We start from the raw sequence: 24,755 nt of genomic DNA, 5'->3' as shown, positions 1-24,755 counted from the left end.
TGAGAAAAAAACGTTTGAAAATCAACTATCAACCGCTCTTAACGATATAAGCTCATTCCGATGTTACACTCATCAAGAGCTTTCATTTGAGTACCCACATGCATTTTGATATATTTTGCATATATATATGAAAAAATGATGTAGGTACTCAAATGAAAGGTCTCGATGAGTGTAATGTCGAGATGAGCTTATATATTTAAAAATATCATTAGTTGACAAGATACAATGTCATTTCTTAATTATTGAGATTTTTAAAGATATAAGCTCATCCCGATGTTACATTCATCGAGACTTTTTATTTGAATACCCACATGCATTTTTCATATATTTTATAAACATCATATAAATAAAATATATGAAAAAATTCATGTGGGTACTCAAATGAAAGGTCTCGATGAGTATAAAATCAGAATGGGCTTATATCAACGAGAATGTTAATTATTAAGGATTAACCATTACATTTTGTTAACTAATGATGTTTTTAACGATATAAGCTCATTCCCAAAATTTCTAAATTTAAGACGTGTGTACAGGACAACGTCTGTCGGGTTCGCTAGTAACAATATATTTCACTTTTACTTACTGAGATTAATTTATTTAATTTCATCTCAGACAGAATTGATGCATGTGTTAATAATCTTGAATTATTCGATTAACTTTAAATATTTAAACTCAGTGTTTGAATTTAGATACGAAAAAAATTTCGTTTCATCAGCAAAGAACTAAGATGTAATATTATACGCTGCTGCTGATTAAAAATATTTCTGATTTTCAAAGATATGTTATGTTATATTGAATGAGTCAATAACTCTGGTTAATAGTTTGAAAATACTTTATATCATTATCAAATCTTTTTTTATTACGTATAAAAAGTTATAGTTATTTGTAGAGAACATGGTTTCTGATTCTTTCGCTGTGTATTATATGTTTAATTATGATATTAATAAGTAATGAAGCAGAATGATTTATTATTTCTTACAACAAAATGGCATCCTCAAATTCTTCTCTGGCAACACTTGTCAAAGCTGACCAATATAAATTCAAAATTTTATAAATTTGTTTTTGAATGGAAAGAACTTTTATTTGTTGAAATAATTAGTCTTTTAAATACCAATATAAATATCATAGGAGTTATCACTTTTTTAATTTTTTTTAGATTTTTAAAACTTTTTAGACTTTTAGATTTTTTTTATTTCTAGATAAGTATATAAAAAGTACTTTCTCATTGTTTAAATCATACTTTCCTCAATCGTAGAAGATTAAAGTTATTTCCACGTTAAAAAATCACACTAAAGTTTTGATAATAAACATTTCAATTTCAACTTGATCATTTATTCATATTTCAAGTAATGAAAAATGAGTAGCGACGAATTACAAGCTCATTACATGAATAAATCTATTTTTTAATCATTCTTGTTCGGTGTACTTATACACTAGTAATAATAGAAAAACAAATAAAACCGAAATAAAAAATTCATTAATGTCATAATGTGAAGGTATCTAGTCTCAATTTTCCATCATTTTCATTCAAGTAAAGCATGTCGGCCATCGACTGTTCAACCATTGTTTCTTCAGCTTTATCACACATCTGAAAGTAAAATTTAGAAATTTTACATAAAAACTTTTTTAACTCATAAAACTGAAGTTTCATAAATAAATAGTCAATAATTACCCCTCGGAAATTAACGTTGGAAGGTGCACACTTAAAATTAGGCCCAAAGTTCACAGATACCGTTGCATTTTTATGTATTGACAAAGTTGGATAATAAGCCCCTCTATACATGTCAATAAAAGCGTCGCCTTGACACTCACCGTTTTTATAAAAAACAATTTTACTTCCGTGAAGTGGCTTAAGGGCTTTTAATGCTTCTGGAACTTGGTCTTTTTCTTCATAATATAAGTGACTTTTGAATTTTACAAGGGGCTGTTTGAAAAAAAAAATTGTTCAAATAAATACAAATCAATTAGATGTTATCAACATATAACATTTCAGTAAACTCACTCTGTCTTTGTAAGGATTAGGTATATGAGACGCGTCATATGTATCTGGCAAAACAATTAAAAAACCCAAAGTATCTCCTTCGCCATATCCTGAACTGTAATGTTTTCCACGGCTTTCATGAAATCTTGTACCTTTTCTATAAAACAAAATAGTATATTACACACCTAGGGAAGTAAAGTAAGAAATGTCTCAGATCACATGTAATTGTTGTCCGAGGCGAAGCCGAGGTCAACAAACATGTGATCTGAGGCTTTCTTATTTACTTCCCGTGGAGTGTATACTATTTTTTTGTCCGACGAAGGCGGAAAGCGGCAACTTTGTTTAGCGCAGCGGGACGAAAGTTGCCACTTTCCGCCCGGAGGGCAAAAAAATTGATTATAACTATTGTAGGGTTATCATTATTATAATATCGAATAAATAATTTTAAAATGTGGCAATTCTTCTGAATATAACTCTTCGCTGATTAAAAGTTCGTAAAGTAGAATCCTATTATGTATAAATCTGGCCTACAATATTGATTTTCAGTGATAAAGGCAAATAAATTAAAAAATATGTTTATGCAATGATAGTTATTTTTAAGTTTTAACATAGAGAGATTATAATGAACAAATCTGTGGAATTACGTCAACTGAAACTTAAGAATTAATGATAAATTTTAGAATTCATAAAGATTTTAAATTTATTTGTAGATGAAAGGAATTTTGAAATTAAAATTTTCGGTTGCTTGTATTGGTATTGGTTGAAGTGTTTTAATACTAAAATCTAGGTATTTAATGATATTGATTAATTTATGAATCAATTTGACTTTTAACATGTTAAAAATAAATTTTAATCTAATCTATGGTTTAAATCACCAGAAAATATTATTAAAATTTTCATGAGAGTGGCATGTTCAGAAGTACTTTCATTGTTTTGAATAATAATTCCGTTATGTGAATGTTATCAAAAGTATTGTCGTTAAATTTATAATGATAAACAAATGAAAACTATCATCGATTTTTTACGGAAAAAAAAATTGAAACATAAACGAGATTAAATGTTTATAAAACTATCCGATTTGAAAACATAGTTACTGCTAAATTTTAAGACTTGATTTTTTGAGTATTAATGCATTTTTTATTACTTTGAGTACTTTTAAATCTGATTTTTTTTTCTTAATCTTTTTATCAACATTTCTTCGATTAATAAATCGAGTTTTTTTTATCCATCTTAAAGTGTATTTTTTTATAAAAAAAATTTTAAGAAATTTAAGAATTTTTCTTAAAAATAATTAAAAACTAAAATATTTATATTTTTAACTATTCTATTTTTGATTAACTTAAAGAAAAATTTTAATTTTGATTTCACAAATTATTGAAAAAATTTAATATTTCGATTTTTTACGACCAAAAATAGTAGGAGTTGAAATTTCAAACAATTACTAAGTTTTTTAAATTGTTCATCATCACTTTAAAAACATACCTTGATCTCCAAGAATAACCAAATTTGTCATAGCCAAGAGGAGCTTGCAGATTAGCATATTCTTGTCCCCAACCCAACCTCGTAGCTGATCCTTCGGGCATTTCTTCAATAGTTGCTTCCCAATACCAAGTACCACGACTGACAGAATGCGTACTCCTTACCATGCAGTAACCTTTGTCCCCGGTTGTAGCTAAGCGATCTTCTGAAATTTTCATTTGTGGTGCTCGATCATGAAGAGCCAACAAGACAATACTGGGACTTAGTGCTCGATATAGCCAGCCGGGAATTGGTTTTCCAGCCCAATCACTGCTTTCATCGAATTCCTATTAAATAAAGTTAATTGTATTATTCCATTCTATGGAAATAGAAAAAAAAAAAAAACAATTTTTAACAAGAACAAATTTTTAATCAAAGGTTTCAAAAAATTTAGCAATTAGTAATTTGGGTTATTACTTGGCGAAATGGTGCGTGGGGGTCTGGTTCGGCTAAGATGTATCTATATCCGTCCTTATTAAAGGGATGCTCCAGTGGGTAGCCGTGGGCTGGTAGCTTTGGAGTAGATAAATCAGACCCTCGACCTTTTTTTCCCGGACCAGCTCCGCTACCTTCTCCAGGTAATTTACGCTTGGCATTACGACCACGTATTCCAGGTGTTACGGGTGCTGAAAATTTTATTATGTTAGTAAATTATGCTCTACAGGGACATAATGATGTGTCTGTGTCAGAAAAATGATTAATTGGATTAATTAAGTGGCGGCAACTTATATTTAATTTCATTAATTAATGTGATTATTTATGATATTCGTTATTAAGCATGGAAATAGAATGTTATTGAAAAGAAAATGAGTGATTTTATAAAAGGAACAATATGTCAACCATCCAATTGTGATCTTACAATATTTAGAGGCCATTTTATCGACATAAAATTTTATTAATTAAATTTTAACTGAATTCGATGCGTTTGATTCAAATTCAGTAGTGAGCATCGTGGCAAGTCCTTATCATTGTGAATTAATGAATAATTAATTTAATAAAATTTTTACTTATTTAATTATATTGAGATTGAAACATTTAATTATATGATCAAACTTTTATGCCACAAATTATGAAAAAAAAAAAAAAAAAAAAGATATGACCGCTTAGATAGAATCAATCCGGTAATAAATTTTTATAACAAAAACTTATGAAAACTGACTTTTTGCCGTACTATCACGGAATATTTTGTTTATTTTTTATGATTATTTAGAATCAAAACTTCGCCTATTTTTAGCAACAATACATTAAAAAATTGAGATATCAACTTATTTATTTTAAATTAAATTATTTCATTCTTCGGCGAATCTAAGAATATTAGATTATTTATTAGATATATTATTAGATATTAATATAACGAAAATTAATTTTTTGGAGTGAACTTAACTTATGAACTTTAAAATTTTAGACTATTACCTCTTTTGATAAATTTTTTTCAATGATAAGTTTTTCATTGGTTTATCAAAAATAGAATAAAAAAAAATTTTTTTTTTAAATATCATTTTTTTTTATTAAAATGTGAATTTTTTTTATTTTTCATAACTAAAACAAATTTTAATTGAGTATTTTTAGAATTTTCTTGTTTTGTTTTTTAGAAACTTTTTAAAAAAAAAGCTACGATTTTAAACAATTAATTTACTTTCTTAACGATAAACGCTATGAATAAATACAAAATAATATACACGATGATATATGTCAGCTTACAACCTACCAATTTTCATAATGCTGTCGGTTAAACTTGAAAAAAACCTTAAGTGTACAAAAAGTTATTATACCATTTAACAAATAATGAATATACACTTAAACGATAAGCTTCGATAATAATAACTCTCAGTTGCTATAATAATTGTAATCCAACATAATAATTTTTCGTACACATTAGCTTCTTGTTTTAAGTTCGATCGACAGCATAAAAAAGTACGTTCTGAGCCAGCATTTCCTATATGTGAAAAAATAACATAAAATCAAGTTGTATAAATCAATAATATATTACAATAAATATAATTATTAAAATGTAAAAATTTATTATTTTTCAATTGTTGAATTTGATTTGAACCTCATACTATAATTAAATTTTTGTTTAAATCAATTCTGTTAATTCATGAAATTTATAGTAATTTTTTTTTATCTCAAAGTAATCAACTACATACCGTCTTTATACATGTGTTAATATGTATTATAAATAGATCTTGAATTATTAGTCATCTATGTTATGCGATATAATGATTTGCTGTATTCGCATAATATAATTTATTGATGTATTAACTAATAAGATATGCGAATATTTAATTGTAATGAAAGTGTTGATATTAAAATTATAGATATCCGAAATTTTTAGGATTTTTTTACATATTAAGTTTTATAAAAGAATTTAGAAAAAAAAAATTCTACTTGTAAAATTGTTTCAAAACAATAATTTTTTTAAATCACAATATTAGTGCTAATTAAACTGGGAGCATAATCAAGTTTTGTGATATTTAATTTATAATATAAAATTAATGTTATCGAAAAAATCATAACAAATTTTACATTATTGATAGATTTTAAATTAAACGTACCAATATGCTGGACACCCATCTCAGTAATCTTGATCTGTCCGCCTTTTATCATTGCCTCGTAGTTTGGCTTAATTAATACTAAATCTGGTGTTGTTAATCCGAATAATTGACCATCTGTATTATTTTCATCTATTGTAAAAAGTGTACCTATGTCTTTCAATAACGTTTTATGAATCTGAAAAATAAAATTTTTTTGAAAGTTACTGTTTCATCATACAATCATAATTTAACTATGTACTTATGATATTAAAATCTTTGCTTTAATTGTTAAAATATAAAAAATTCTTAATCACACATACCGTTCCATGCCATGATTGAGTTACACGTCGCGGCATTGTTGTCATACTTTCCCAATTACATTCGATGAATGGTATTATATCTCTGTCTTTGTGGAATAACATTCGTTGTTCAGGATCTCTTTGAGCAAGCTGTGAGAGATTGGCTATTGCTGTTACACACATTTGTGGAAACTCTGGAAATCAAATTAGCATACATCAATAACTAATCTATTCAGCTGCTACTTTTTATCGCTAATTATTTTTTCCAACAGTTGGAAACGCTCAATAAATATTTTCAAGTTATTTTAAATGTCCCGTGTTAAAACAGCTTGATATTCATCAATATTTAGCCAAAACAAAACTAAACATCTAATATTAAATTTCTGTGAAAAAAGTAACTTGTCATAAAAAATTTTTATAAATGATTTCGATAAAATATAAGGTAAAAGCCTCCACAATGGACACCCTGTTCAATTTTATTATTTTATTAATGAACTCTGTTATAAATTTTATTATTTATTTGATACTCTTGAAAATTTTTTTATTTCACTTGTAATTTGAGATTTAATCAAAGAAAATTTTGGTAAAACAATTAAACTATAAAAAGTGTTTATTTAAATAATGCCATATTTATTTGTGATTAAATGTAGTACTTTGATTACCAATAAGTAAAATTTGATAGCAATCAGTAATGACAAATAAATTATAATCTTCAAAAAATATACTCATATTAATGAACATCTAATATTTCATTATTATTTATTCTAATTAAATTAAAATTTTTAAAAATTATTTCAACTTTGAAAGAATTTTTTTTCTATTTCAGTATGATTTAAAAATGGTCAATTCTTCACATTTCCGCAATAGCACATTTGATAATTTAATTAATTTTTATAATTTGAACATTTTACTTGATAACAAATAAATATAAATTATGAGGGAATTTTCAAAAGAAAATCAATGTAATCCTGATGCTAACTTACAATTTTTTAATTTTTTTTTTTCATCAACCAATCCTATGAAGATGTGGGGTCATCTGAGTGATCCGAACGGAAATGTAGCCAATGTAATAATTGTAAAGGGATTCAAAAAGTAACTTGCTTTCTAACAAGTTATATACATTTAATACTTCATATATAACACTAAATAGAGGTCAAATAATAGTAAATCCTACGTAATAAAATACACACATTAAAACATTTAAATACCATATTTGTGGAAAAATTTAACTGTAAGCAATGAAACTTTACAAAACAATGACAATTGATCTGTCTTCTAAATCATAAGTAAGAAATTAGCTGTCGGTAAGGTAAGTTTTGTTAGGTAACTGGCGGTAGAGTAAATTCAAATTATATACCCTGATAGCCAAGTTGGCCGCAACTTTCTGTCAATCTACTGCCGCAACTTGTCACCAACTTGGCGGCAACTCTTGGAAAGTAACTTGGTTGGTGTCAACTTGTTCACCAAGTTGTCACCAAGTTGTCGGCAAAAGTTGCTCTGAAACTTTTTCACACCAAGTTGACGATAAGTTTCTCAAGAAATTTGGCGACATATTGCAGCAGTAGATTGGTCTCTTTTTTCTCAGAAACTTGTAGCCAACTTGGCGCCAACAGTTACAAATTCGGAAGTTGACCGCAAGTTGTCGCTAAGTTGGTGGCAACTATCTGACACCAACTTGGTTGGTCTGAAACTGTGGCTATCAGGGTAGTTAAATTTAAACACAACCTTTTATTACTAAATAAGAATATTTCTTGGTGAAAATATTTTTTTTTTTTTATTTATTACAATATGTAAGGATTGATTATTGAAATATAACAACTAATCGTTTATTTAATTGATATAAATAAATTACATAATGGTCTAAGTTTGAAATAAATAAAAATTTATTAATATCATTTAAATTTAATAATTCTATTAAATGAAAATAAACTATGTCCTGTAATCTTTCAAACACTCTGATTTTACTATTATATAATTAAAAAAAAAAAATTATTTTACAAAGAAAAATAAATAATTTCAAATTAAATAAGCAATTAGTTATTTTATTTCAATAATCAATCCTTACATATTGTAATAAATAAAAAAAATAAATATTTCAACAAGAATTATTCTTATTTAGTAATAAAAACTTGTGTTTAAATTTAACTATATAATTTGAATTTACTCTACCGCCAGTTACCTAACAAAACTTACCTTACCGACAGTTAATTTCTTACTTATGACTTACCCTGATAGCCACAGTTTCAGACCAACCAAGTTGGTGTCAGATAGTTGCCACCAACTTAGCGACAACTTGCGGTCAACTTCCGAATTTGTAACTGTTGGCGCCAAGTTGGCTACAAGTTTCTGAGAAAAAAGAGACCAATCTACTGCCGCAATATGTCGCCAAATTTCTTGAGAAACTTATCGTCAACTTGGTGTGAAAAAGTTTCAGAGCAACTTTTGCCGACAACTTGGTGACAACTTGGTGAACAAGTTGACACCAACCGAGTTACTTTCCAAGAGTTGCCGCCAAGTTGGTGACAAGTTGCGGCAGTAGATTGACAGAAAGTTGCGGCCAACTTGGCTATCAGGGTAGAAGCCAGATCAATTGTAGTTCCCTGATAGCCACAGTTTCAGACCAACCAAGTTGGTGTCAGATAGTTGCCACCAACTTAGCGACAACTTGCGGTCAACTTCCGAATTTGTAACTGTTGGCGCCAAGTTGGCTACAAGTTTCTGAGAAAAAAGAGACCAATCTACTGCTGCAATATGTCGCCAAATTTCTTGAGAAACTTATCGTCAACTTGGTGTGAAAAAGTTTCAGAGCAACTTTTGCCGACAACTTGGTGAACAAGTTGACACCAACCAAGTTACTTTCCAAGAGTTGCCGCCAAGTTGGTGACAAGTTGCGGCAGTAGATTGACAGAAAGTTGCGGCCAACTTGGCTATCAGGGTTGTTTTGTAAAGTTTTATTGCTTACCGTTAAATTTTTTCACAAATATGGTATTTAAATGTTTTAATGTGTGTATTTTATTACATAGGATTAACTATTATTTGACCTCTATTAAGTGTTATATATGAAGTGTTAAATGTATATAACTTGTAAGAAAGCAAGTTACTGTTTGAATTCCTTTACAATTATTACAACGGCTACATTTCCGTTCGGATCACTCAGATGACCCCGAAGATGTTTCTAAAAATTGTATTCATAGTTTATTTTTAAATTTTCATAAGTGAAATTTTTTCTTCAATTTTTCTATAACAAATTATTTGATAAAAAAATTATCAGATGTTAAGTTCATTATCGGCTTTAGGCAAAATAACGATTTTAATAGAAAAATGACGGCTAAAAATATTATTACTGATATTTAGAAATATTAATTAATTACTTACGGGCTTGAATTTTTTTAAAACTCTCGATACCACTCGATGAACAATTTTTACACATAAACACGTAGTTCATCATGAAGGGAACCAATTTGCCTAATTGATAGCTGATACAAGACTCGTGAAACCATTTTGAGCAACCAGCACATAACAGTTCAGCAATGGTCAAATTTCGATCTTTTCCACTAAAAAAAATTAATTTTTTATCAATTGAATGTCTAGACAATAATTAATGCTTATTAATGCTAAAAAAATTAAAAGTCAAGTTACCAGTAACAATTGATGTTGTCATTAGCAATAGCATTACCATTACTATTGACACTGACGAGCCGGTTTAATTTATCACCATTTCCTTCAGTGCTTAATTTTTTTTTTTCCGCATCTTCTGTTACATCTTGCATTTTGTTATTAGAAACAATTGGAATAATTTCATCCGGCTTTTCTATCATCCTATGAAATATAAAAAAATACTTAATGTTGTAATGAGAAAAAGTAATTCTAACCTCTGAGAACATGCATAAAATTTAATTTGTTAAACTAATAGGAAAAATTTATTTAAGTAATAAATAGTCAACTTACGGATTTATTTTTTCTTCGGACATCATATTAATAAACTTAATTTTATATTTGTTTATGTTTTAATTTTGATACTTGTCTTGTTATGATTTAGTTTGCAAGACTGTTTCTTTCTTATCGATAAGGTGAAGGTTCAACTATAAAGCAGATGGCGCTTGAAGCATGTAGTAGTAAGAATTCTGCTTTACCCGCGTTCTGATGATTTTTTAATTTTTCATCTTTTTGGCGGAAAAATTTGAAAAGTTTTAAAAGCGGCGGGCTGTAACTTGAAAAAAAAAGACACCCAAGTAAAAAATCAGTGAAAAATGTATAATAAATGGAGTATTAAAGTTTTAATATCATCTGATTATATAATATTATATTATATAATATAATATTATGACTATTAAAAAAAAAAAAAAAAAAAGCTAGCAAAATTTTCGAAAGTTTGCATTTCATGAATGATAGATTAAAAGATTTTAAGAAGTTATCGATGCTTTTTTCAAAAGTTAGAAAAAAAAAATTAGATTAATAAGAGTTGCAATATTATATGTAATAAAACGGTGAGTTGCCATGGAATGCTCCATATATTCAGAGATTTGTTTTGTTGCCAAGAAGTTTCGACTAAGTAATAAAACTAAGGGTAATTTAATTCAAATTAATAGTTAAACTGGAGTAATAAGAGTTGGTGATGACAGAGCGTCTATAGATGCAGAAGAGTGATAATATATTTATAACAATATTAAAGTCAGTGATGGAGATAATCTTGACATCATTGTAGGCTCTAATTTTTTTACCAGATGAAGTAAGATTCTCTTGATTATTTAATTTATTGATGTATTTAAAATAATTTCAAAATAATTTTTGAATTCATTCAGGATAATTTGTGTTGGATTATTCATTAATCTTGATGAGAAACTTAATTTTTATATTCACTTTACTTATAACTTTCTTTAATTTTTATTAGATTTAAAAATATTAAAAAAACCAAACTGACTAATGCATATTTTTTAACGTTATTTTTTGCTTATAGTTTTATAAGCTTTCCTTACATAACATTATGTCAAAAAAAGAAAATTATTTTTTTCTTAATAAACAATGATAAAAATAATCTCAAAGGTAATTTCCGTAGGAAATTAAAGTCTTCATAAAATTGACCTTATATAAAATTTTCCTCCGTTCTACGATTGAAAAAATACGGACTCTGAAAATTTAAAAAATATACGATAAGATCATTTTTTAATTTTTAATTTTGTTGTCGCTTTTAAATAATTAAAACTTACAGAGTGGGATTCATGTCAATCATAAATGAATTCAGTAAAAAAAAAAAAATTTTTGCTGTCAAATTAAAGACTTAAGCACTTGAAATAATGTCCAGTACTATTAAAGATAAATATTCAGTAACAATAAAACATTATTATCCTAAAAATTTAATAATGTGGAGTTATGACTATTAGTTTAAAATGAAAACTGTTAAGTAGGCCATCTTCGTTGGTGAGCTGCGCTGTCTAGTGGAGATTTATCACTCAAAACGGCTTTAAAGTTTTTATTTGTGCTTGGCTTGTTGTCACAATAGATACACGCAAGCGCGTGTGATTTTTAAGCTTTTTGCGCGTGCGTAAACAGTCATTCAAATTCTATTAATTCCCGGGAAGTGTCTTGATTGTCTGCTAGCCCAAATGCATGGAGCTTTTTTTCCATTGCCTTATTGTTGTATCGATAAAAATTTTTCAACGCTCATGCAGAAAGTTCAACAGTGAGTTGATAAATACCTGTTGTAAATTATAGTAAAATAAAAATAAAATTAAATAATCAATATTATTTCTGCTAAAGACGCAGTGATATTCAATAGCTCAAGATGTAACCCAGATGACAACAGTTGGAGCCTGCGCTTTACATAAATTATTTTAGTTTCTCTGAAATGTCTGTTTTTATCACAAGTAACAAATAAATACAACAAAAATAACATGAAAACTATTCTTACCACGAGTTGCCGATTAAAGTGTGATAGTAAAAATGTGGATTAATATCCTAATGATAGTAAGAGATAATAATTACGATGGTCTTTCAGTAAGCGAACTATTTCTGAATTCAAACCATCGATTCAAGAAAATTTCTTGAATTTCAGCTACTGATCCGAATGAGACATTGTAAGATATAAGTTTATTCTGAACCTCCGATCATTAGTTACCTCGCGGGTGTCGTTTTCTAGTAATAGTCAGTAGTGATGCGCCGACGCGTCGAGAGTAGGTGGTGTAGTTATTAAAATCGTGGTGGGCAAACGGGTAATGAGTTTGTTCAGCGTGGAGCTGAACGTATATCGGTGGTGGGAATTACGTGGTAGCTTTCACAAGAGGGCGCTTTGAGAAGACAAGGACAACGAAAAATCTACGTCAGGAAAAGCTCAATGCTTATTGGTCCCGGTGCATTGTTACGTATTGATTGCCGCAGAGTGTGTTAGTTGTGTGGTGGCACTATTTTATTATCGTCATAGTAGTCTTAGTCATCGTCGTCGTCATCCTCGTTGTTGTTGGGAATCACTTGATCGTCGTCGTCGAACTCGGTGACGGTTATGGCGAGGTGGCATCTAGTCAAGTCAACGTGATAATAACTTATATATTAATAAAATAATCTTAATACCCTAAACTAAATAAAAAAAACAATAAATAAATACAAAGTAGTCGAATAATTATAAAGTTTTTTCATTAATTTTTTTTTAATTTTTTTTTTAATTATCAGCAAACATTTGAGATAAGTGGTAATCAGTTAACATGTCTGCCTTGAATTAAACGTGAGCTATAGGTGGCTGTGTACTTGAAAAAAGTGGTAAAGGTCGGCTTTAAGACAGCAACACATTTGATAGTTGATTAGTTGATATTCGTATACAATAAACCCTTGTTGCCGTGCTGAAGTAGTGGGAGAATAAAACGGCACCACCGTCGACGAGGGTGGGCACTAGTGGTGTATGTCAGTAGTGTGTCAGTCGTGCTTTGCTAGTTGTGCTTCAATACAAGTGGTGGTTAAATTGATAAGTATCATAAGTTGGTGGTGGTGCTGGTGGTGCTGGCTCTGTCAGTAGTGGTGACTAGTGGAATAGGAGCTTTTTTTCGGTTATTATACGATCCACGTTTGTGACCTCCTTTGTCCACGCGTGAAGGCCATCAGTTAATGTTTTAGTTGTCATACCAGCGGGTGGTCTATCGTCTATCGTCTAATGATAATAATAGATTGATAGCTTGATATAGTGGTAAAAAAATCGTGCATCACGTTATAAAATTATTTTAACGTCTTTTAATTTTACATTGTATTAGATCATTAATAATATTCTTATTTATTATTATTATTATTATTATTATTATTATTATTATTATTATTATTATTATTATTATTATTGTTGAAATAAAACTGGTGCACGCAACAGTCACGGCGTGGACATACTCGTCGTCGTGATTGTCTTCGCGCATTCGTCAACTTCCGGGTCACCGCACCAGGGTTAAACGTGGCGCTGGCTATGCCTTTTTATATCAACATCATCATCATCATCATCGGTGTCATAACTTATGACGTTGTTTTGTAGTTAAATAAAAGATATTATTGCTATTGCCTCACAATAAATAAGTTACTGAGGCCTTAATAATAAACCTTTGAATAAAATCTAAGAAAAAGATAAGTCAAGCCAGTTGTTAATAAGAATAAAAATAATAAGGTAATTCTGGTGATAAATATATTGTGGGGAAAGTAGTAATTGTAAGATAGCCTACCTGGAATAAATTATGAAGCATCATCGTATCAAACGTATTATTTTAATAATAAGAGTGGCTGGTGATAGGGGCCGGTGAATGTGTGATCCGGGGGCAGAGATCTGCTGGAATGACGTGCGACGAGACGACCGAGCAGCCTCCGGTAGACGAATGCCTCCTGGAACGGAAATGGTGGTGCTTTATACTATCAAGCATCTTCACATTTCTCGCCGGGCTGTTGATCGTCTTGCTCTGGCGAGCATTTGCCTTCCTTTGGTGTCGAAAGGAGCCGGAATTCGCTCCAAATGACCCAAAGCAAAAAGAACAGAAGGCTGCTCGCCAGAGCAAGGAGTTCGAAGGTACGTTTATGACCGAGGCTAAAGATTGGGCTGGTGAACTTATCTCTGGACAAACTACTACTGGTCGAATTCTGGTAAGTTCGGATATTATATTTATATTGATTTTTTGTTGTTATTTTTGGGGAAAATTAATTTAATTTTGTATTGGGGTGGTTCTCAATGATAGATTAGTTCAGTAGGGGATTCTTTTATGTCGATTTTATTGATGTCCATAGGGATATTATTACATTTATTTCCTTAGAAAACACCATTTAGTTTGTGCTGTATAGAGGTGTCGATATATTTTACTCGTTATTCTTCATTTCGGGCTCTCTCTATTTTACTCGTGTGCTATTTATCTTGAATAGGAGATGTGCAATCTCGAAATTCTCTCGGGTATATCACGAAGACTAGGCGACATCAAATTAATGTCCACATAAATTCCCCTTCGTGTTTGAACGATGCTGAAATTTTACATCCTTTAAATTAACTTTTAGCTGAGATTAGATTAGACTCTCTTTCAATTAACTTAACTTGGAAATTTTCTCACTCCTTCGAGTAATTGGAAAAATATCATTTAAATAAAGTAATTTTTGTTATACCGAGTTTAAGTCGTAGTTATTTTAGAGTAAAATTTTTTCAATTTACGGAAAAAACACCTTTAAGTTAGCTAGCTAGAAATTGTAGTCATAGTTGAAACTTCAAAAAATTGGGTGGGATTAGTGACTTGAAAATAACTTCGATCTTTGTTTCGATGACAAGCATTATAACTCTGAATGAGTTTTTTTGGAATTCCTGTTTGTCATCGGAACATTTTTGGAAAATTTCCAGCAGAGTAGATGATAGTCATAGTCATAGTTATAGAATATTCACCGTGTACTGATTTAACACCGATTGTTTAATTATGTGGTATCTTTAATGCCAAAAAGGCATAAACCGTGTTAAAGATTTTTGATTTATTAAAAGAGCTGTAAAAGAATATTTTTTTTTGTTCAACTGCTTTGAAGTGAGTTAATTAAATACATGTGATAAAAAAAGTTGAAACCAAAAAAGCCTTTTAGTCTTAAGCAAATGATGATTAATGCCTAAAAGGCATACGTTATTTTTTCGGATAAAATTAAACCCGCGATTTCAAATTTTAATATATATCATGTTTCTGTGATGCAGGAAAGGAATATAGATTTTTTTTATGAGGAATATTTTTATTAAAGGAACGAAAACATAGACGGAGAAAGCTCTACAAATTGTACGTAAAGTTTTTTTTTTTTTTTATTAGTGGATTAAAAATACTTTTTTAATGTGTAAATGTCATAAAATTTAGACATTCAATTAGTTATTGAAAATGAATTATTTTCAACATATTTTTATGAAAAATTGTAAAAAATTGGCAAGTTTGATTTTCACGGATTTTCGAAAATTTTTTCTTCTGTGAATCTTAGTTACATTGAGTAAATTATTATAAATTATTCCCATGAGATTATTTTAGCAGTCGACGAAGTACTTAATAATTTTTTAACGCAAATTGTTCATTTTCTATGGCGAGTTCAAGAAAAATGATTCATGTCGATTTTGTGGAGACTTTTAAGATCTGTCGATTATGATTCAACTATTTTTCGTTTATTTTAGTAGTTTCCGAAAAATTTGCATAAAATTGATTTTTTGGGTGGTTTTTAGTTTTTATTACTACCCTTAGATCATTATTTTTATTTTTCATATCTCGGCACTTGAAAAGTAAATAAAAATAAAGCTTTAGTGATAAAATCAGTATTTCCAAAGAGATGATGACTTAAAATCTTGTTTGATCGGATCAATTCGAAAGGGTTCCGAAAAATTATTTTTGGAGTACTTCATAACTTCTGCATCGATCAATTTTAAAATCTTATCAGCTTTTCAGGTAAAAAAAAAAAAGAAAAAAAAAGAAATGAAATACGTCGAATGCGGAAAAGAGCTTTAAAATCGGTTCATTTTGGAGCTCATTCTAAGTTTATTCAAAAAATATAACTCAAAAATTTAAAAAAAGTGTTTTTTATACATACTTTTCAAATGTTGCGAATAATTATCAGATTTTTACGCTAAAAAAATTTGCTTTGTTCAAATTAAAAATGTGTGGTGACTGACTTGTTTATATTTTATATCGCGAGTCTTTCTTCTATTCTTGAGTTGCGACAATCATAACACAAACACATTTGGTCTATATATGTAGATTTTTTTTTATATTTTAATGAAGTACATGAATATATATTATTTTTGTTACTTTTATTTCTGTCAAAAAACAGTTAGCGCGATTTATTCAGTTGACCTAGTTTACTAGCTTTTTCATTCTCTCTTTAGTTTTTCTTTTTTTTTTACAATAAGAAGTATTATAAAGAGAGAAGATTAGGCAACCTTTTGCCATATAAAAGAAATTGATTTTTCTACGTACTTTAGGGTGTCTCTACTACTGTAATAATTTTTTATCTCTATTTCTTCTATCAATACAAAAGAATCATTTTTCTTTTTAAGTCTTGATTATAAGAGATACTTGGAGTTTTTAATTTACTTAGCAAGAAAGTGAATTTAGTTGGATTTTCTAAGAGTACAAAAATAAGGCTTACAAAAAGAAAATGGAAAAGAACAGTAAAAAAAAAGTAAGTTCTGGAAAAGCTAAATTGTCAGACTATTTCCTTTGTAACTTTCATAATGAAGTTTAAACGAAAAATGTTTTTATGCTCAGTAAAATCCAAGGAAATAAACGATAAAATTGAGATAACAATGTATTTGTTTAGTAACTGGGTTACATGTCGAGTAACTTTGGCTTCTGCAAAACATAATTCTGTTGTCCTTATGAGTTTCATCGAATGATTGACATGAGTGTAGTTATTTATATTACTTCATTTGAGTACATAATCGAACAATCCACTCTTTCCATTATTGCTTTATGATGTATGGTAATCAAAAGTATTTATACTCGTGATCAGAAAGTTGATTTAATTTGTTTAGAGCAACGTTTAAAGAATTTTTAAATGTGGAGTACGTTATACGAAAAAGTTGGTATCGATTTATATCTTCCAGTACGTCAAGCTTAAAAATAACAGGAAATTTTAGAGATAACCTGCAGGGTCAAATGTTTTTCTGGTTTTTTAAATTAAGAATCAGCTTTAATAGCTTTATTTTTGTAAAATTTTAAATTGAATATTTATTAAAATATTTTATTTTACACGAATGAATAAGATTAAATTAATTAAAAAAAGTAGATATAATAACATAAAATATGACCATACCTTTTGCTTAAACAAATTTAAGTTTAAATGTCTGCTTATTCAGTCAAAAGGATACTTTTAAAGTAACATAAATTAACGAGTAGGAGTACATATAAGTTCGTTTCTGAGAGAGAAACTGGCTTATTTATACCAACTTGATCTGCCCACATCAATTCTAGAGTTAATTCCAGTGTGTTCAGAATTTATCGTGTTTATTTTGAGCCTCGAAATTACTGACCAATTTGGCAGTTTAATTAACATGCGATATTAGTTTAAAATTTTTTTAGTCTATCTTCAAACAGTTTTCTAGAATTGAAGCTTTAACTTAAAAACGATGAAAAATATACCTGTGTGTTGTTTGATACTGATAGGTAAATCACGATTCTCAGTTTCCTATGATGTCAGCCGTTGTTTTCAGCTTAGTTAACTGCGCCCTCATCTGAAATAATCATATTTCACCCGTTGTCGCATTGATCATTCTACACGAAAAAATTCATTGTGTTAATATAATATCATTACTGAAATGAAATTAGTGTCAGGAGTTTGATATCCTAGACTTAGAATAACAGTGATACAAATCCCAATTATAAATGTGACTGATGATTATGATGACAATGAATAATGAAAATTATTGTGCTATAATTCTGCCAATTCGTTGACATTAGAATAATTTTATGTTTAAAAAAAACGATTTTAATTTAGTAGAAAATAATTAATCTTTTAAAGTAGTTTCTGAAATTATTCGTAATTGTCTCTTTGTATTTTATTATAACTATTCAATTTTTTTTAATTAGAATAAAAGTTTTTTGGAGCTGTTTGCTATTTTTTTTCGCATAAGTTATTCAATTTTACGAAAATAAATTTTCATTACTTTAACTGTTTATTAATTTGAATAATTTAAAAAACGATTTTCCCTGTAGGTCAAGCCAGAAAATGCCATTTATATTATGTCCTTGAAAATATCTCAAAAATATCACCCTCATAAAAATCAATTCATATGATCAGATGTACTTTTAACTTTCGAGTTCGGAAATTGAAAATATTCAGAAATTCAGGAAGTTATTAATTTGGGTTCTATGTTCAGTACAAATGTTTTAAAACCCCGTGAAGCTATTTGACTATTTTCAGAAGTACGCTCGTGAGTGTGTTTAACTTTTCTTTTCGCGAATAATATCTTCAGAACGAATCAACTGATTGAAACGCGCGAGATGGTGACTAAAGAGGCCTATTAAGATTTAAATCTGATTAGATTAGAACTAATCGGCCAAGCCGTATCAAACATAATCAAAAGATTTTTTTTATGTTTTGTTGAGATAACTTCTAGATTTTTTAACTGATCAGTTTATGACCATACTCAAAAAAGTGTTGTTCTGAAACAATTCTTAGATTTTTTAGTTCAAAATGTATGTATGGTAAATTTTAAGCTCAGAAAACTTGAAAGAAAATGAAAACCCATATTTTTGAGTTGATTCAATCTCATTGTTCATTATTTTATATTTTGTTCCATGTTAAAACTTACAGAAAAAAATATCTAAAAAAATTTTTTAATTTGAAAAAAAAAGTATATTAAAAAAATTACCAATTTCAAAGGAGTTCTCTTTCTTGATGTTATTTTAAGAGTAAAAAAAAGAAAAATTTAAAAATTACACTATAAAGAAATTAAAAGACTACACGGAGAAAAAAACATAGGGATTTTTCTTATTTTTGCATTGGAAAAATTCCTATGTTAATATTGGGAAAATTCCTATGTTAACATTGGAAAAATAACTATGTAACATTGGAAAAATAACTATGTAACATAGGAAAACTTTCTATGTATAAAAAATTCAAAATTCTACACTGTAAAAAATTTGTCTGACTCGGTGTGGTGTTAATGATTTGGTGTAAAAATTTTTAACACGGACTGTGTGAAAATCGTACTAAGTGTAATGTTAAATTTGAACGGTGTGAATCTTAAATTTCACACCATCACGCGTGTAAATGTATTTCCTGAAAATTTCTCATTAATTAATATAATTTGATTGTTTAGTTTCAGGCATGTACGATATTAGATTATAAATATAAGTATGTAGAAATAAATTTTTAAAAGTATATTTTTTTTGATGTTATGCTATTTTACGGAGTAAAATAAAATTTTTATAGTTAAATTTAGTATCGTTGGAAAAGAGTTTTGACCTGGAGTTGTGCCTTTTCATGGTTTTATATAATTCTCACTAACAGTTAATTTATGATAATAAGTATTTAGGCTGCATTCGAAAATGCTCTATTTCTAAATACATAATTAAGAAATGACCTTGTATCTTGTGAACTATTGACATTTTTAAAGATATAAGCTCATCTCGATGTTACACTCATCAAGACCTTTCATTTGAGTACCCACATCAATTTTTCATATATTGCACGACTCATGATGCGAAGCATCAGAGAATGCTTTACGATCGAAAAATTTTTTTCACCTCATTTCGGCAACTATTTTCATTATTATAGTCTTGTTAGTTCACGGAATCAAGATATTTTGCATACTATTGTCAAAATAATTTAATGGAGATTAATTTGACACTTTTTAAAAATTGATTTAGTGCACTAGAAACAGAAAAAAACATCAAAATAGGTCAAAAAATTTTCCTGTCTGTCATGTATAAAACCCTGAAAACTCTGAAAACGCTCTAACTTTCGAAAAAATGCATCAATTGAATTAAATTTTTTTTTAAAAAATTCTTGAGGAGAATTGTAGGTCACTGAATGCAAATGGTTAGGTAATTCAGTGTCGTTCATGTACAATTAATAAAATAAAAAAGCCAGAAGACTGTATATCTATATATATCCATTTAAAATTTACATGGATGGTGATATACATATTATGTACATTTATTCCACCAGGGGCGCCTGCGCATTACCTTCCTAGTACAGCTGTTTTTTCGGCAACTAATTTTGAACGACTTATGTTTTTTTTTTTTTAACATTTCATAATTAAGGTATTACCCTCGCGACTTCCGTCGTCAAAAGTTTATGCTAGAGTATACGGTACACATACCGGATAGTCATTATTGACAAGCCTAAAACTTTTTGCTGTTTATGTACTTATTTCAGCCAATCACGAACGAGAAACTGATCGTTTGAAAAGTCTGGCAACACTGCGTGAGCATTAAGATATTTTATTGTGGTTATACTGTAGTGTTTTGGACTAGCTGTAGACTAACCTCTGTTTTGATACATGCGTTTATTTATTTATTTACATACATTTATTTGGAAATATAGTAACAATGTCTGAAAAATCGACTTATAAAAGACGATTCATGAAAAAAAGTCCTTGAAAAACGACAGAAATCTCTAGCACATATGCAAATAACTATACAAATAACAAATAGAAAAAAAATAATTGACAATATTGTTTTGTTTTTTCAGAAAAATAAGTAATTAAATTTTTGTGTTTATATGTATTAACTAATTTTAAATTTAAGTATTTTTTATTATTTCATCTGACTATTATTTTTATAACTTATGAAAGATTAATATATATTATTATATTAAAATTGTTAACTTTTTGAATTTTTAATAAATATAAAAAAAAATTAAAATTAATTCAGCCGACATTTAAAAATTTTTATAAATTTTTTTTATTGAAAAAATGATTACAAAAAAATAAAAAAAAATTTCACTTGAAAAAAACTTCAAAAACTGTAAATGCAATATAAAAATAAATTTTTTTTTTCTTATTTAATTATTAAAAAAAAAAATCAAAAAATTAAAAATGTCGACTAACTTTAGTATCATAAAAAAATACTTATTTTCATAAAATAATCATAGTTTTTTTTTTTTAAATAAATAAAATTAATAACTATAATATTACACCTAACGTAAATTAAACTTTTCAAATTTGTCAGCGCATGCGCATCTCATACTTCTTTCGCGGCTTACAAAACTTGCGCTGTTGCCACAGCTTTATTAACGTATCCCCTCCTCGGCTAAAGTCTGGTAAATTTTTAATTACTTATTACTAAATATCTCTGAAACTGTGTGGTAATTATCAATGAATTTTTTTTTTTTTAATTGTTTAGTTGTTAGTTAACGTTACTCTAGTTTTTTAAAAAGATCCTAAGAAAAATTTCTAAGATATAAAAATGTTTGTAGGTAAATTTTTCGATATCCCGTATACTGTAATGTATAAGAGCGTTCAAAACTCAAACTTTGAAATTAAATATCTCGGAAACTAGATGGTCAAAAATTCTCAAATTGCGCCAATTGACGCAGAATTATATGAACATTAATCTGCCAAAATTAAAAAAAAATCCTAAGAAAACGACTTTGGCGAGGGTACTACCTTAAATGAGCATTATGAGTCGTGCACTTTTGGATTTTCCAAACTTTTTATATATATTATATATATGAATAAATGAAAAATATATCAAAATGCATATGGGTACTCAAATGAAAGCTCTTGATGAGTGTAACATCAGGATGAGCTTATATCTTGAAAAATGTCAATAATTAAGAACTGACATTGTTATCTTGTCAACTAATGATATTTTTAAAGATATAAGCTCACCCCGACTTTACACTCATCGAGACTTTTCATTTGAGTACCCACATCAATTTTTCACATATTTATATATATTATATATATTAGAATGGCCCAAAAAAACCGACCATTTTTTTTTCAGTCTCGAGTGAAAAAATGTTAGTTTTTGATGTTTTAAAAGCCTTCTTCAAAGGACAGCTCAAAAGAAAATTTTTAAGAGGTCGCTCCAAATATTTTTAAATTTAAAAAATCGTCAAAAATCGATTTTATTTTTTTTTAATTTTTTTTTTCGTTACGGTATAATTTTATAAACTAAAAAAAATAAGTTTCTGAAAATTTCAGTTCAAAATTTAAATTTTGAAAGGTCGCTCATAATTTTTTTCAATTTATTAGTGTATTAGTTTAGATTTTTTCGAACGACCTTCTACTATTCAAATTAAAATTCCATGCATTTTTTTTTTTTATTTAGTACAATAATCGATAAAAATACATCACGAGATGAACTAAAAATCAAGCACAATATAGAAAACATAATTTTTTTTTAATTTAATAATTTTATTTAATCAACTTCCAGGCGTGGGTTCGAATCCCAAGCTGGTCTTAGAAACCAGCTTGGTAGAGATTTGACCCTTGCTGCGTAGGCTAAGATTTTCACAAACCAAAAAGACTTCAACGTACCACTCCCAACAGTTAAAGTCGGCGATTTGATCACAGCAGTTAAAAACGACTCCAAATAATAATTAATTATAGAAAAAAAAAATTATGAGCAACCTTTTAAAATTTAAATTTTGAACTGAAACTTTCAGAAACTTATTTTTTTTGGTCTATAAAATTATACCGGGACGAGAAAAAAAATTCGATTTTTGACGATTTTTGAAATTTAAAAAAATTTGGAGCGACCTCTTAAAAATTTTTTTTTAAGCTGTCCTTTGGAGAGGGCTCTCAAAACATCAAAAACTAACATTTATTCACTCGAGACTCAAAAAAAAATTGGTTGTCTGTAAAGTCGGTTTACGGACGATAGTTTTACGTGATAACGTCATAAAGAAACATTGATGAAAAATTCCATACTTTTATGAATTAAATTGAATTATTATCACTGAATTATCATTAATTTGTATTTAAAAATTAAAAAATTTTGAATATTTAAAAATTATTTAAAAAAAAAAAAGGACTTATTGATACATTGTTAATCAAAAATTGATACAATAATTTGATAATTGATATGATTATTATTATTTATAATTAATATTAATTATTTTATTAATTTATTATTATTTTATTATTTTATCGTTTATAATTATTATTAATTTATTTATTTATAATTGATATTCTTTATTAACAATTATTAATATTATCAACAATAATAATCTGATATAATTTGTTTAAATATAATCATGAACAATTAGTTATAGACCAATATTCTGACTGCTAGCTCTGACGTTACGCGAAAAGAGAAATATATGTGTCACAAGCCAACGCTTGGGCCTCTCTATCGTTTGTTTGATCGTGCCTCTCTATCGCTCGTTGCACGCTCTCGCTTGCACGCACAGGCTCAGGAGGAACGCTCAAGCGGAACGCTCAGCCGGAACGCGACATTTTTTCGTGAGCGCTGTCGGTGTTCATCAATTTATAAGACGTTATCACGTCAAAAAAATAGTCGGTATTTTTGGGCCACCCTAATATATATGTATATATGAAAAATATGTCAAAATGCATGTGGGTACTCAAATAAAAGCTCTAAATGAGTGTAACATCGGGATGAGCTAAGATCTTTAAAAACGTCAATAGTTAAAAAAGTACAGTGCAATTTAACAAAAGTCATTATTTAATAAAGCAAAATTTTATTTATTTATATAATTTATTTAATAATATTATTTTAATTTAATAATATTATATAATTTATTTATTTATATAATTCACAAGTCATGGCAATCACTTAGTGACTACAAGGTTACTAGTAATAGTTATTAAATTTGCAAAGTTATAAATAATAACACGGAATAGTGTAAAACAGTAAATTACACCGTGTTAAATTTACATGAGTCAAAATTTCACACCGACTTCTCACACTTACACGACGGTGTAAATGTCTCTGAGTCCAACTTTTACACAGAAATTTTTACAGTGTATAAGCTTGTCATATTTTATTCAATTTTATTTATTTACATCATGTTAATAAAGAAAAAATTCCCATGTTACCATTGGAAAAATTCCTATGTTAACATTGGAAAAATTCCTATGTTGACATTGGAAAACTTCCTATGTTAACATTGGAAAAATTCCTATGTAACATAGGAATTTTTCCTATGCAAAAATAAGAAAAATCCCTATGTTTTTTTCGCCGTGTATTCTAAGAAATTTTTAATGGTACACAGAAAGAAAGGTTCACTTGAACCAAGAAAATATTTTTCTTCCGAATTATTTTCTTGGGCGAAAAAAATTTTTTTTTTGACACAAAAAATTTCACTTATTCCAACAAAATTAATTCCTTGCTTCAAGAAATACGTATCTTGATCCAAGAGAATTTATTTAAGTCAAGAAAATTTTCTTGTTTTGAGAAAATTTCTCTCTTGCTCCAAAAAATTAAATATCTTGATGTAAATTTTCATTAATATTTTTAGTAACTAACAAGTCAAATGGGAAGATCAAGTAATATTGAA

General features: G+C 28.2%; 2 protein-coding genes across 3 annotated transcripts in view; one reads left to right on the top strand and one right to left on the bottom strand.

The window, feature by feature from the left end:
- Nucleotides 1–1,310: 1,310 nt before the first annotated feature.
- LOC123265776 (set1/Ash2 histone methyltransferase complex subunit ASH2) lies at nucleotides 1,311–10,427 on the bottom strand. Of its 2 annotated transcripts, XM_044729672.1 has the most exons (10): nucleotides 10,281–10,427; nucleotides 9,972–10,151; nucleotides 9,708–9,886; nucleotides 6,354–6,526; nucleotides 6,055–6,229; nucleotides 3,917–4,125; nucleotides 3,464–3,786; nucleotides 2,003–2,138; nucleotides 1,673–1,924; nucleotides 1,311–1,588 (listed from the first exon to the last, which is right to left on the bottom strand). In XM_044729672.1, the coding sequence occupies exons 1-10, from the start codon at nucleotides 10,304–10,306 to the stop codon at nucleotides 1,484–1,486; spliced, it is 1,758 nt and encodes a 585-aa protein (XP_044585607.1). In that variant the 5' UTR covers nucleotides 10,307–10,427; the 3' UTR covers nucleotides 1,311–1,483. The 2 variants fall into 2 exon arrangements, with proteins under 2 accessions (XP_044585607.1, XP_044585608.1); XM_044729673.1 differs by lacking the exons at nucleotides 6,055–6,229; nucleotides 6,354–6,526; nucleotides 9,708–9,886; nucleotides 9,972–10,151; nucleotides 10,281–10,427 and adding an exon at nucleotides 5,208–5,387.
- A 3,193-nt stretch (nucleotides 10,428–13,620) lies between these two features.
- The window catches only part of LOC123265791 (calcium-activated potassium channel slowpoke), a 400,630-nt gene continuing 389,495 nt past the window's right edge, over nucleotides 13,621–24,755 (top strand). Inside the window, 1 exon segment of the mRNA XM_044729712.1 lies at nucleotides 13,621–14,429. Within this exon segment, the coding sequence (XP_044585647.1) occupies nucleotides 14,127–14,429 (303 nt within the window). The 5' untranslated portion in view covers nucleotides 13,621–14,126.

Source organism: Cotesia glomerata, linkage group LG5 (genome assembly GCF_020080835.1).
Source record: "Cotesia glomerata isolate CgM1 linkage group LG5, MPM_Cglom_v2.3, whole genome shotgun sequence".
Lineage (NCBI taxonomy): Eukaryota > Metazoa > Arthropoda > Insecta > Hymenoptera > Braconidae > Cotesia > Cotesia glomerata.
This window is presented reverse-complemented; position numbering and strand designations above follow the sequence as displayed.

Excerpts from the sequence above, each read along its gene's own strand:
- LOC123265776 (XM_044729672.1), bottom strand. The coding sequence starts at position 10,306 with ATGATGTCCGAAGAAAAAATAAATCC. Across the intron at positions 6,230-6,353 it reads CTCAATCATGGCATGGAACG|ATTCATAAAACGTTATTGAA; the intron begins GTATGTGTGATT and ends TTTATTTTTCAG. Across the intron at positions 4,126-6,054 it reads GATGGGTGTCCAGCATATTG|CACCCGTAACACCTGGAATA; the intron begins GTACGTTTAATT and ends TAAAATTTTCAG.